Consider the following 12983-nt stretch of genomic DNA (forward strand, 5'->3'; position numbering starts at 1 on the left):
TCCCCCCCTCCTCCACAGTATATAAGGGGTAACCTCCCATAGTATAACGACAAAGCTCCTAATCAGTATCTAAACATTCGATGTGACACGTGTTAAAAATAAGTAAAGGGAACCAAACGTCCCATTCTTGCCGGTTCTGACACTGACACTGGTTCCGACACTGACATGAATAACGCACCCTCATTTGTATCGGCCCTGTGGTACTGGCACGAACGATGGTTTCGCGCGACCTGTGGTAGCGGGTCTATCACTCGCACCAACGATGGTTTCGCGCGAGCACGTACGAGGGTCGGTGCAGTGAAGTCTTTTGATATATGAATATAAATTTTTTATTGAATAGATTTTTCAAAACTCGTGCTAAATTGTTGAATATAATTATTATTTTCTCAATTAAGTCTTTTGGTTACTAAATAATTTTATTATGTGTGATGCTAAATTGTAGGTTACTGATGAACATAAAATTCGTGTTTATTAGTTTGTGAAAAAAATACATACTTACCACATCTATATCTTTGCTATAAATATAAAATATTATTCACTACTTTTTATAAATATAAAACTTTTGTTTACTAGATCTTTTCAAAATGCGTGCCTGCGGTACGTGTGTCCCCACTAGTATATAAAGACTAACTTTTGTTTACTAGATATTTTGAAAATACGTGCCTGCCTTACGTGCGTCTCCACTAGTATATAAAAAGATTAGTCTGTAGCATCAACCAATTATAATAATGTTCAGTTATCGTAGACGGGAGAAGAAAGGTAACCAATTATAAAGTTCAGTTATCGTAGACAGGAGAAGAAAGATAAAAGAGCTCGGCAGCGCCTATATCAGAATCTTTCCATCGATTTACGTGGCAGGAGCACTCTCTGTGCGGCTATAAAGGCCGCTACCCAGCTTTTTTTTTTTGACTGTTTGAACAGTAAAAACAGAGAGAAGTAAAAAAAAAAAAAAGCTGGCACTACGGCTTATTTTAGCTGATTCGAACAAGCCTTAAAATCTTTCTTCTCCAGGACGTATCGTCTCCACCCAAACAACCAACTTCAGCTCTAGCTTCTGCATTACAGTAGCAGCAAGCTCCTTGCTTACGTGCCTGCGGGAGGAAGCGAGGCACATCAGCTTCCTCTCTGTAAGGCTTATCCATGATTCCTCTCTCCCTCTTTTTAAGAATTCCATGATTCTTTTCTTACGAGGTGGAGTATTGAATCAGTTCCTTTTCTGACCACCTCGCCTACCAGTATGTCTGGTGAAGTGCGAAACGTCAGATATTCATGACGTTCTCCAGGTAAGATGAAAACGAACGGGGGCGAACAAAATAAACTGGGGAGGAAAAAAAAAACCTGGGGAGCCAGAAAGAAAAGGAAAACAACCTGATATTGAACTGCCTGTCACCAATAACATTGGATGCTTTATTACCCTAAATTAGCATAAGTACCTTTTCCATCATCATTGATAGGTGACCTCTATGCGCTACCATAAGCTACCATTATTATTACAAAACATAACATTTTTGTGGTCTATCATTGTCAGTACGCTAAAAATGGACAGCGATTTCCCATTCCAAAAGAATCGATAGTCATTAAAATAAAACCAACATAAACACGCCTTCATCTGGGCACCTATCCTAATGCTTCTATGTGTATATTTGTGTTTCACAAAAACGCGAAAACCAAAACGTAAGAGCCAATCATACCTTGCGTGGGCAATGGGTAAAGCTCAACGAAGGACAAAAGCAAAGCTGAGGAATTTATGCCATCACGTCCTTCTCTCCTCGTGGCCGATATTTGGGGCCCATTGCAGCCTTGTAGTAGGTGCTCATGTAGCCCATTTCATTATAATACCACTGCATTGTACATCATTTGTTCCGCCAAACTAACTCTGGACCATTATTATACTCATTGAGCCCATTCATCTGCTGCTTCATTGCAGCCAGCCAGCAAGTGACGCTTTAGTACGGCGAGGAGGAGGATGGCCGGAAGCGTGGGAGGCGAGAAGAGGGAGGGCAGGGGATCCAACCCGCGGCCGCCGACGGCGCATCGGAGTCCATTGCGGCGGCCCGGTGAGAGTACTATCCTCAGCGGGTACGTAGCCTGCAGGATGTACCTCATAATGGCCGTGACGGGGCTAGGCTACCTGGCGCTCACATGGTCGACGGTAGTCCTCCTGGGCGGCTTCGTCACCGCGCTGCAGAACAAGGATTTTTGGTGCCTCACAACCATTAGCATGCTGCAGGCAGCCAGGTCAACATTGCCCATTCACATTGCTCTTCCTTTTCAACTTGCCTTTTGCTTGACACTTCAGAATCCACCCTTCTTAGGCTTTAGCAATGGGCAGGGTAACCACGTTGACTAGGGCGCTTCCTTTTTTTTGGGAAACAATTGTTTTTAATAATACTAGTTAATCCACCATTTTCTTGATAACTCAATATTTTTTGTAAATGTTGGATCAACTCTTTTTATAAGACTAGTTCTTCCGATGTTTCTTGATGACTCAACATTTTTCAAAATACTGGCTCGACTTTATTTAGAATACTTTTTTGGTCCTTCATTTTTAGCTTACTCAATATTATTCAAGATATTGGCTCAACTTTTTTTAGATTTGTCTATTTTTCATTTTGTCAAAAATGTTGGGTCAACCATTTTCTATAAAACTATGTGATCCAGCATCTGTAGTTGACTCGATATATTAAAATATTTTCCCAAAAATTTTTATAAGACTATTTGATCTGACATACCATTTTTGACTCAACATGGTTCAAAAATCTTTAGTCAGAAAATTGTATAAGATAAGATTATTTGATTCAACATTTATTTTTGACTCAACATTTTTTCCACAAATATTCAATTTTCTTAAATACTGTTTAGCCATATTTCTAATTTGGTCCAATAAATCATTGAGTGGGATGAGGGGATATTTCAGCTACCTCTTGTGTGGACCATTCAGATTAGATCTTTTGGATTAAATTAAGTTTGTGCACAAGCTCACCATGGACTAAATTGAATTTGTGCGCATGCTCACCAACATAGTCTTGTGCACCTCACTTCTTCACATAAAATAGCCCAGAGCTAATCAAGCTAACAGTAAAATGATGAAAACCTGCTCCACTAGATATATCTCGTTGAAATGTACCAACCTATTAGTACTGGTGTTGATGGCCATGTGGCCTAGTTGTAGTTGTTGTTGGCCCAATTTAACACCATCTTGAAAGTTACAGTAGATAAGAGGCAACTTATGTTATTTATCCGATAGCATCCGTTATGCATAATTTGTTTAGTACATATTAAATATCACTTAAACATGCAATATGGATTCTAAGTTATAGATATCTCATTTTAAGGAACTCGCTTAAACACTCGGCAAAGAGCGTTTGCTGTTAAAATCGAAGCCGAGTGTCAGTTACGGAGTGTTACGTACACTCGGCAAAGAGTTTGCCGAGTGGTTTTGGAGCTTTACCGAGTGCCATAGCACTAGGCAAAACTACTGTGTCCCGTAGTGGATTCTAATTCATAGATATCTCATTTTAGGGAACCAATGATGTAAATCGAACGGAAAGATTCTTGGCCGCATGCAAGCTTGCGCCCCACCCTTTTTTCCTGCGGGCCCGCATGCAGCCCCTGTTTTTCCCTGGTCAAGCCTGTTTTATCCAAGCTTTGCTTGGCATTCGACATGCATCACAGCAAATCTTTTTTCTTGCTCGGCCCACCATATGGCACAGTCCATGATGCTCATGGGTCACATCATCATAAAAGAAGCACGAAACTGATATAGCTTTACGAAGTTTTTCCTCACACGTAACATTAGTCTTTGAGATTCGTAGGTGGTAGATGAATAGACAAGATAAGGTGGGTGATGATCAAGTGGGGAAGCAAACTAAGTGAGTGATGATCTTGGAATTTTTAAAATGTTTAATTAGCCTACCCAAAATGTTTAAGCTAGGGTTCGTAGATTGTTGAAATGGTTGTACTAAAATGTTGAAGCAGCATGTATCACAAGTGGGGAGCAACTAACCTGAGTGAGTGTGATACTAGAATTCTGATCCCCAATGAAATGTTGAACGAGCCTATCTAAAATGTTGACGTAATGTTAGCAGATTATTAAATCTAGTGTAAAAAATGTTGAAAGACAGTAGAGGTGGGAGGTTGGTGGGTTATAGTTGTTAATCTACAGCGGCCTAATAGGATTTAAAGCTGGAACCCTTAACTAGATTCATATTGTAGCCTCCTTAAAGAAGATGCGAGGGTGTTTGATATGAGGTGCTAAACTTTAATAGTGTCACATCGGATGTTCGGATACTAATTAGAAGAACTAAACATGAGCTAATTATAAAACTAATTGCAGAATCCTGTGTTAATTCGCGAGATGAATCTATTAAGCCTAATTAATCCATCATTAGCAAATAGTTACTGTAGCATAACATTGTCAAATCATAGACTAATTAGGCTTAATAGATTCGTCTCGCAAATTACACTCCATCTGTGTAATTAGTCTTGTAATTAACCTATGTTTAATACTCCTAATTAGCATCCAAATATCCGATGTGACGGGTGTTAAATTTTAACACCTCAGAGCCAAACAGGCCCTAAAGATAAACATCTCTGGAAGTTCCCACAAAACTAGCGACTCTGAACCGGCCATAGTGGGTCCCTCGGGCAACTGACAAGGGATGGCTTACTCTAGCTAGTTGCTATTACGGGGAGCGAGTATACCAAATGAATATCCGGTGGTGGTTAGCCACCATGTATACCCATATTTTTGTAAATAGTCTACACCTTTTACCTAATTCTTGAGAACAAAATATCCATTTCTATACGTGGGTTGCGTTCAGGTGTCCAGTCTGTTGTGGGTGCATTCTTGGACTCGGCGCTTGTATCCACCAATATTAAGACTTCTCGACATGTGTGCCTTATGTGAGAAAATATCATGTTACGTGATTTCTTATATGTCTCATAAATTCCTACCGTATTGAAGAAATGCGCATGCGTGTGTGTTTGTTGAATGCTATGGGTTTATTGTGTGTTTAGTGTGTGTAGCATTCGCCATAAAACTTTTTAAATTGGTAGCGGTTTATATTATAATTGATTAAGTGCTTCCTGTAACCGTGGATAATGAGTTTACAATGAGTTATGGTGTTGGTAATTTGTTAAAATGGTAGGAAAATATGTCAATTTGTACTAGGAAAGCTATTAGCCTCTTGAGATAAATACTGAACAGAACAAAGCTATGGGGAATTATTGAGAATACTCTTGAGTAGATATTTGGCAGGTTAATGGGAATATACATGAGTTATTTGGCAGATTAGTCTGACGGATTCATGGCAATAATATTTGTGTGGGTCCCATCATTAGACTTCTAAGCAAACAGAGCAGCTACTCCCTCTGTTTTTTATTAGATGTCACATTAGATTTGTCCTATGTCAAATTTATCCAACTTGGACCAGTTTATAGAGGAATATAACAATATCTATGCTACCATTCTACCAACTATATGCACTATCAAAATATATTCCATGGTGAATTCAATGAAATAAATTTGGTATTGTAGATGTTATTATATTTTTCTATAAACTTGGTTAAAGTTAGCCAAGTTTAATTTAGGACAAACCAAATATGACATCTAATAAGAAAGGGAGTATATAACATCCTGGCACCCTGATGATGTGATAGTTTAGCATCAATTAGAAAGAGAAAAACAGAGTAGCACATGTCTGTTTATTAATTTAATTTAGTTTTGGGTCTATTTTATCCAAACAATGCTTGCAAATTACTTATATGATTTTTTTTATGACAGACTAGGTTGCAAGTTCATTATTCATGGCACAAGAATATTTAGAGAAAATTAAGAACTATTACACTATAATCATCTGTAAAAACCGGCAATGATAGTATATTGTATTCCCAGTGCTGACATTTGCATTTGATATGGCACCTGCAGCATCTTCAACGACTTGCGGGACCGACTGTTCATCAAATTGCTTAAACTAATTCTTCCGGGACCAACTGGAAATATCGGGACATACTTATCGGAGTGGTTTGATATTTTGAAGCGGAATAAGAGTGAGTTTTATGAGACGTCGTATCGGAGTCTCAGATCGTTACTATCATCCCATTGTTGTCTGGCATTTGTTCTTGCTGGTCCCGTGTTTGTTCTTCTTGTCCTCTTCTTTATTATTATTTTTCCCTTTCCCTTGTACTGTCTACTTTGCGTGGCGTTCTACTTTGTAATGTCCGTCTACGGCTTCCTTGGGCCAATCGCCTGCTTTGCTCTCGCATTGTGGCGCATACTGCAGCCTGATTACGGTGACACGGACGGAGACGCCAGCAAGGGGAACTTGAAGCCGGCACTGATCATGTTCTATTGGCTGATTCTCTGCCAATTTGTGCTCTACTTGGTGTTCATCATTGCTAATGGGTTCGTTGAGTTTCTTCTTGTCCCTCTCGTCAGTCGAGATTCCAAGCTAACCCAAGTTTGGGGCACCAAATTGGTGAATATGTACCTCTCTGACACCGGAGCAAAATGCTGGCGGGAGGGGGACCCTGCATCCATCAGTGGCCGGTCGCTCAGCCGATACGCTGCCGACTTGCTGGACTCCGAATCGTGGGAAGACAACCTCTTTGGAGCCAGGATGCTCGCCACGTTCATCAGGCATGGGGCGGACGTCAGGTCGCTGCTGCTCCCCTCGAGGCCCAAGATTCAGAAGCTCATTGACACATTGGCATGGAGAGGCCGAGGCGACAGGGAGATGAGAGAGTGCGCCGCAGGCATCGTGGCACATCTCGCCGGTGACATCCATATACCCCAGTTCCCAGGGGCTCTCCGGTGCATATCCTCCCTGCTCCAACTCCAAGACGAGAGCACCGCGACGACGTATTGGGACAGCGACGGCCAACAAGTGGGTGATGACGGCGGCAAGAAACGCAGCAAGAATTGGTACGGCCTCTTGCGGGAAATATATTTGGATTGGGTCAGCTACGACCAACAGGTGGGTGATGACGGCGGCAAGAAAGACGGCGGCTGCAACAAGCTCATCCTTCAAGGCCTGGCGATCCTGGAGAGGCTCGCGTCGTCCGACCACCACAACTGCAGCGACATATGCAGCGCTCCCGGCCTCCTGCACATGATCACGGCGCCCCTCTACTCCGGCACCTTCTCCGGAGATATCAACATGAGTGACTGGGCCCACGTGGTAAACGCAGCCTTCAAGGTTATATACCAGCTCATCAGCCATGCTCCTGAGGATATCAGCACAAGGCTTCGCCTTGACATCTCCTCAAACGAGCATGCAATGAGCAACCTCAAGGGCATTCTTGATCAGGGCACTGGAATTGGACTGGAGACCCAGGAGCAGCTGCTGATGCGAGCCATGGAGATCCTCACAGAGCTGACCTTGGATTCGTCTGTCGACCTCACCAGCGAAACCAAAGAGAACCTTATCAAGAAGCAGCTGCAGATCTTCCTTGCTGACCAAGGGACACAAGAGCCTGATTCGAGGACAAACCCACTCATAGTCACGGCTGGGAGAACCCTAGTATTGCTGACAAGCAACAGTAAGACTAACCCTGATTTCATCCTGAAAGCATGTGACAGTGACAGCCTTGCTCCTCTCACTGGATTACCTGATGATGAGAACACTGTTGCACTTCCAATTGAGGTAACTATTGAGGATAAGAAAAACACTGTTGCTCATCTCACTGAACTGCTTGATGCTACAAACAACATCACTTACAGAACAATAGCTGCTGAGATCTTGGAGAACTTTTGTACACACTGTGATTGGAACAAACACAAACAAATCATGAAGGAATTATTGCTGCCAAAGGTGAGTGTACCAATCTGTACATCTATGTAATTCAAACATCTCTGGTTCTGATTTTTTCCCCTCGTACAAGTACTTATTCCTGAAAACTAAGCCACATTATTGTTGCAGGTGGTCACAGAAATACTGTCCATTAAAAGTGACCAACCTGAAGGCAAAATTTCTGATGAAAAAGAGAACAAGCCACAGTCCAGGACGTGGACACGTTCCCAAAAGAACAATCGAGGAAACCAGAAAAACTTTGTGCCGCCAGGAAAAGATGAAGAAAACCAGAAAGATATTGCGCCAGGAGGCAAAAGCATGATCCGAAGGAAGTCATCTGATGAACAAAATAAACAAAATAAGGAACAAACCGCTAAAAAGGAACTGCAAGAAGCATTATTATCCCTTGCTCTGGTGATATGTGACAAACTGATCAGTGCAGATGATGTTATCCAAGAGAAAGCACTAGGAGGTGACGCATTTGTGGTCAAGCTCAAGACCATAATAGATGACAACTGTCAGCTAAGAGCTGACAGTCTGAGAATAGTGAAGCTGTGTGGTCGGATTGCAGCATCAATGATGCAGTCCCAACCGTATGCTGAACGCTTCAGAAACAAGAAATTTGCCCAGTCACTCACTAAGGCTTCAGAAATCATGTCTAACCTTGAAAGCTGCATGATTTTTGCTGGGACTGATTTCGGACTAAAGAAGACTGTCAGGCCTCTCCTCTCTGAACTTGAGAAGAAAGTATCTGATCTTGAGAAGAAAGAAGTACAGTTGGTTAGAAGATAAACTGTGATTGCAACCCTTGTGCTCTTCAATTTCTCCAGCACAAATAATTACGTAAATCTCCAGCTCTCGTTCATGTGCCTTACTTTATTTCATTTTTTTCTTTTGTTCAGATCAATGGTGTGCTGTTATCAAACATAATGTACCCTTCTTATGAACATGTTGTGCTACACTTGTGCTGTATTTGTTTGAAACACTGGGATTTCCTGAACCTGCGGTTGTGACTTGTGACTATCCTGGAATATAATAATGACCAACCATTCCAGTTCCAAGCATTGCAGGTTTCATGTAATCATCATCCTTGATCTGAATGTGCCTGGAATAACATTGTATTAAAGAGTTGATTTAATTTTCGTAATATTTTTATTACCTGACATGGGTCTACTATGACAATCAATTGTAGCACTTCAAAATGCTTTTTCCTAGTATTTGAAAACATTTGTGTACTGTTAGCATGACCAAGAAGTACCTGCCACCAGAGATTGTAGCCAAATCTGGAGATCGTGCCGCTTGTAGCGAACATGGCCCCATTAGATCATAGTTTGTGATTTTGGTGATTAAGTGATAACTTAGTCATGGAACTAATGGTTTGTCAAGGTTGTACTTTGTAGATTTTCTAGATCCCAAGTATGCAAACCAAGACAACATTCAAATCATGGTATTCAAGAAATCCAAATGACAGTATTTTCCGTATCCAAATGGTGGTATTCAAGTGACCAAACCAAGGTATCTAGGATTATTCTATGATATTCAAGCACCCAAATGACAGAGAAAATCCAAAGCATGCGTCCGAGCAAGCATCGGAGCAATCGGTACAATGCGCTGGCAGCTGTCTATGTCAAGACCACCGGATGATCCGATGGTATGTTTTCTAGTAGCGTCGGATAAATTGGTGAGCGAAGGTATGGAAGTTAGAAGCACCGGATGATCCGACGCCTATGGGAGGTGACCGTTGGACGAAGCATATTTACTTTGGAAAGTTCCAAAGAGGTTTTGGCCAGAAGTCCTTTAGCACTAAATGTTCCAATGGTACCACCGAATGAAGCATCGGATGAATTTGTGCAAGGGGTCCAATGGCTATATACGTCAGCAGAAGGCACCGAATGTTCCAATGCCTACCCAAAATGACCATCGGAATATCCGATGGTATACTTTAACTAGCTGTTGGAGCAACAACTTTATGAGGCTTTGGGGCTATTTATAACCCCACCACTAGCCCATTTGAAGTTGCTGGAGTGTGCAGGAGTCCATTGGAGTGCAAGATACATCATGAACACATCCATACCACCAAAGTGCTAAAGTAATCATCCAAAGGCAATTAGCACAAGCTTAGATAGTGATTAGTGCTAGGATAGGCTTAGAGAGAGTAAGTGTAAGGTGTTGGTACCTTGTGATTAGTTCAAGGAGTGAACCACCATTGTAAGCTTGATCCCCTGGTGCCTTGGTGCCTTTGTGGCTCACCGGCAAGTCTTCGATCCTCCGGCTTGGTGTGGATCGGCGTCGATGATCGTGTGCGGGGACGAGGAGACCCCTTCCTTAGTGGAGAAGCTTCGTAGTGGAGACGGCGTCAAGGTGACCGGAAGAGAGGGAGTAGTGAGCCTTGTCTTAGTGGCAAGCGTCTCATCCGGCTAGGCGAGAGCTTTTGTGGTGAGTCCAAGACCTTGACCGGGAAAGACTTGGTGACCGGGAGCATATCCTTGGTGGAGCTCCAACGTGGACTAGGGGTGGCATTTGTCTACCGATACCACGGGATAAATCGTCGTGCTAAGTTTGCATCATTCCTAACCCACTCTTTACATTCCGCATTTCATACTTGCAACTTGAGTGTCTTTACTTTCTAGAGTAGTATCTTGATAGGATTGGCTTTAGGTTGCAAAACTCTTTGTGGGTGGGAAGTTTCACTCGATCAACCTTAGTTACATTTATCTAGATAGCATGATCTAGCTTATGTTTTGAAGCAAATAATGGAAGCCATAGGCTAAGGATTGTAAGTGTGCCTAATTCACCCCCTCCCCCTCTTAGGCTACGAGCACCGATTCCTTCCACCGCTAAAGTCAGTTTATCATCTATGGCCGGAGCCAGAGTCCAGGCATAGTTGTCAACTGACAAGTTAAGCAGTGTGATACCGTCTTCTATCAGGTAGCTGCACCTGCTGAACACAGTCAAACTGAGGACCAACGATATCTGGTAACCATCTCGTGGTCGAGGGAAGCAATAAGATACCAGCCTAGAGGGCAAGACCTTCAGTGGCTGTAGCTGGACCTGGAGATCAAGCTGCTAGAGCCAGCATAGCAAGAGCCAGAGTCCAGGCCCAAGCGTTGTTATCAATGACAAGTTAACCATTTTCATTCCGTCTTCTATCAGCTCGCTGAACTTGCTGAACACTCTCAGACTGAGGAACAACGATATATCTGGCAAAAACCATCCGGCACAGTGCCAAACAAATTGGACAGCTCCCTTAAACGTAGACGGAGTGTGCGGGCGCGTCGTCCTGCACCGCGATGGCTGCTGGCACAACGCTAGTCACCCACACCTCATCGGCATTTAAATGGGTGTTGCACCTATTCTGGATGAATGTTGCAACAATTTTAGACGTTTGTCTCATTATTTGTTTACTTTGATTTGCTGTACAGCAGCCTCACTCCTCGATGATAAGTATGCTGTAGGATATTTGGACGGATGTGACATGTGTTTCGATTGCATGTTGCAGTGTTTTTGGGTAATTGTTTCAATCTGTTGCAACAGATATTTAAATTTGTTGCAGCACATATTTTATTTTGTTGGGGTGCCTTTCTATTTTCCTCTAGATAGATCAACAATATCCTATTGTTGTATGAAACATGGTGTCATATTGTGGTGGGAATTTTCTATCTCAGAATCAGAATTAGATAGCTAACTTTTATGTTTAACTTTGAATGTTGCAACGGAGCGTCTGAAGGGACCGTGACACCCTAAGAGGAGGGAATGAATTGGGTGTTCTAAAAAAACTAAGGCTCCAAGCACATATAAAAACCTATTCCAAATTCTATCTAGATGTGCACTAGTTTTTTCTATGTGTTGCTATCTCTACCGTAAAAGAGTTTTGCACCCTAGGTTCCAATCCTATTAACAACACATGGCAATTCTAGGAAAGGTAAATGCGGAAAGTAAGTGTAATAAGAAATGCGGAAGTAAATGAGGTAAAGAATGCAAACTCCTAGCGTGGCGACACGGTAATTTTTACCGAGGCATCCATCAGCCATACATCTATGGACCCACTGAGTGGCTTGGACAATCCTACAATACGGGGCTATACACCGAGATGTGTCAGACATGGAGACTACGGTGCAGGACGGCATGGTCTACGTGGAGGACAAAGACTAGTTGAGGATTAGGAAACTACTCGTAGCAGTTAGAGTATGACTCTCTAGTTGAATCCGACTAGTACTCTTGTAAAATAACCGACCTATAACCCTGCCCCCAGCAATATAAGGTGAGGCAGGGACCCCTCCAAACAACACCAATCAATACAATCTAATCAACACATAGGACATAGGGTATTACGCGACATAAGTGGTCCGAACCTGTCTAAATCATGTGTTTGAGTTCATCTTCGAGTTCTTGGACTTCGGCGAGCCCCACTCACCAAACACTACCTCGGGTACCCCTTCAGTAGATTGCTGGGTCTAAACACCGACAGCTGGCGTGCTAGGTAGGGGCTCTTGCCAAAGATCCATCAGTGAACTCGATGGCTCAAATCATCATCAAGCCAATCGTCACGTTTGAAGAAGGTGTGACGTTCATCTTCGGCTCCTAGGTCTGCGTCTCAGACGGTGTTATAAACTTCCACCACCACATCGTGCTAGCCCTGGAGGAGAAGCACTACGATATCAACCTCCATCACCAAGCTTTGGAGAACTTCATTGAAAAATTCAACAAAATTTTCAACCTCTTCCGAGGCCCCAGTGACGAGTCCGAGTACAACTCGACTTCTCCTACCAGTCGGACTGGTTCCCATGAGCTGGCGTTTATGCCATCATGCGAATCGGTCTACAGTACAAGTCGGTTCCTATTCGGACTCCGAAACCTGGGTGCTGTCTACCAAGCCACCCTCTCCATATCTTAGTCCAACTCGGATTGGATCGAGGACCTCGACTACTACTTGGGTCCGGATGAGGAAATCCCTTTATCAGGTCCACAACGGGGCCTGGTGATCACATCTACTCCACAAGACAGATTTATCTACTGGCCCGATATGAAGCCATCTGCTCTCACCAGGGATGACAAGTCACACCTTGTTGCATACCTCGACACTCTCACATACCAGGAGGGCACACCTCTGTCTCCCATCTACGAAGAAGACAGCCCTACAGAGATTGTCAAGTCAAGCTTGGCTAGTTTTTCTTTGGAGCGAGAACTACT

The 12983-nt window shown here is 42.8% G+C and overlaps 1 protein-coding gene across 1 annotated transcript; it reads left to right on the top strand.

The window, feature by feature from the left end:
• The first annotated feature begins 1877 nt into the window (after positions 1-1877).
• Positions 1878-8857, top strand: LOC101777399. Its single transcript, XM_004978866.2, has 3 exons — positions 1878-2238; positions 5930-7814; positions 7923-8857. The coding sequence occupies exons 1-3, from the start codon at positions 1967-1969 to the stop codon at positions 8583-8585; spliced, it is 2820 nt and encodes a 939-aa protein (XP_004978923.1). The 5' UTR covers positions 1878-1966; the 3' UTR covers positions 8586-8857.
• Positions 8858-12983: the final 4126 nt, after the last annotated feature.

This window comes from Setaria italica, chromosome VIII, assembly GCF_000263155.2.
Source record: "Setaria italica strain Yugu1 chromosome VIII, Setaria_italica_v2.0, whole genome shotgun sequence".
NCBI lineage: Eukaryota > Viridiplantae > Streptophyta > Magnoliopsida > Poales > Poaceae > Setaria > Setaria italica.

Excerpts from the sequence above, each read along its gene's own strand:
- LOC101777399 (XM_004978866.2), top strand. The coding sequence starts at position 1,967 with ATGGCCGGAAGCGTGGGAGGCGAGAAGAGGGAGGGCAGGGGATCCAAC. Across the intron at positions 2,239-5,929 it reads AGCATGCTGCAGGCAGCCAG|CATCTTCAACGACTTGCGGG; the intron begins GTCAACATTGCC and ends TGGCACCTGCAG. Across the intron at positions 7,815-7,922 it reads AGGAATTATTGCTGCCAAAG|GTGGTCACAGAAATACTGTC; the intron begins GTGAGTGTACCA and ends TTATTGTTGCAG.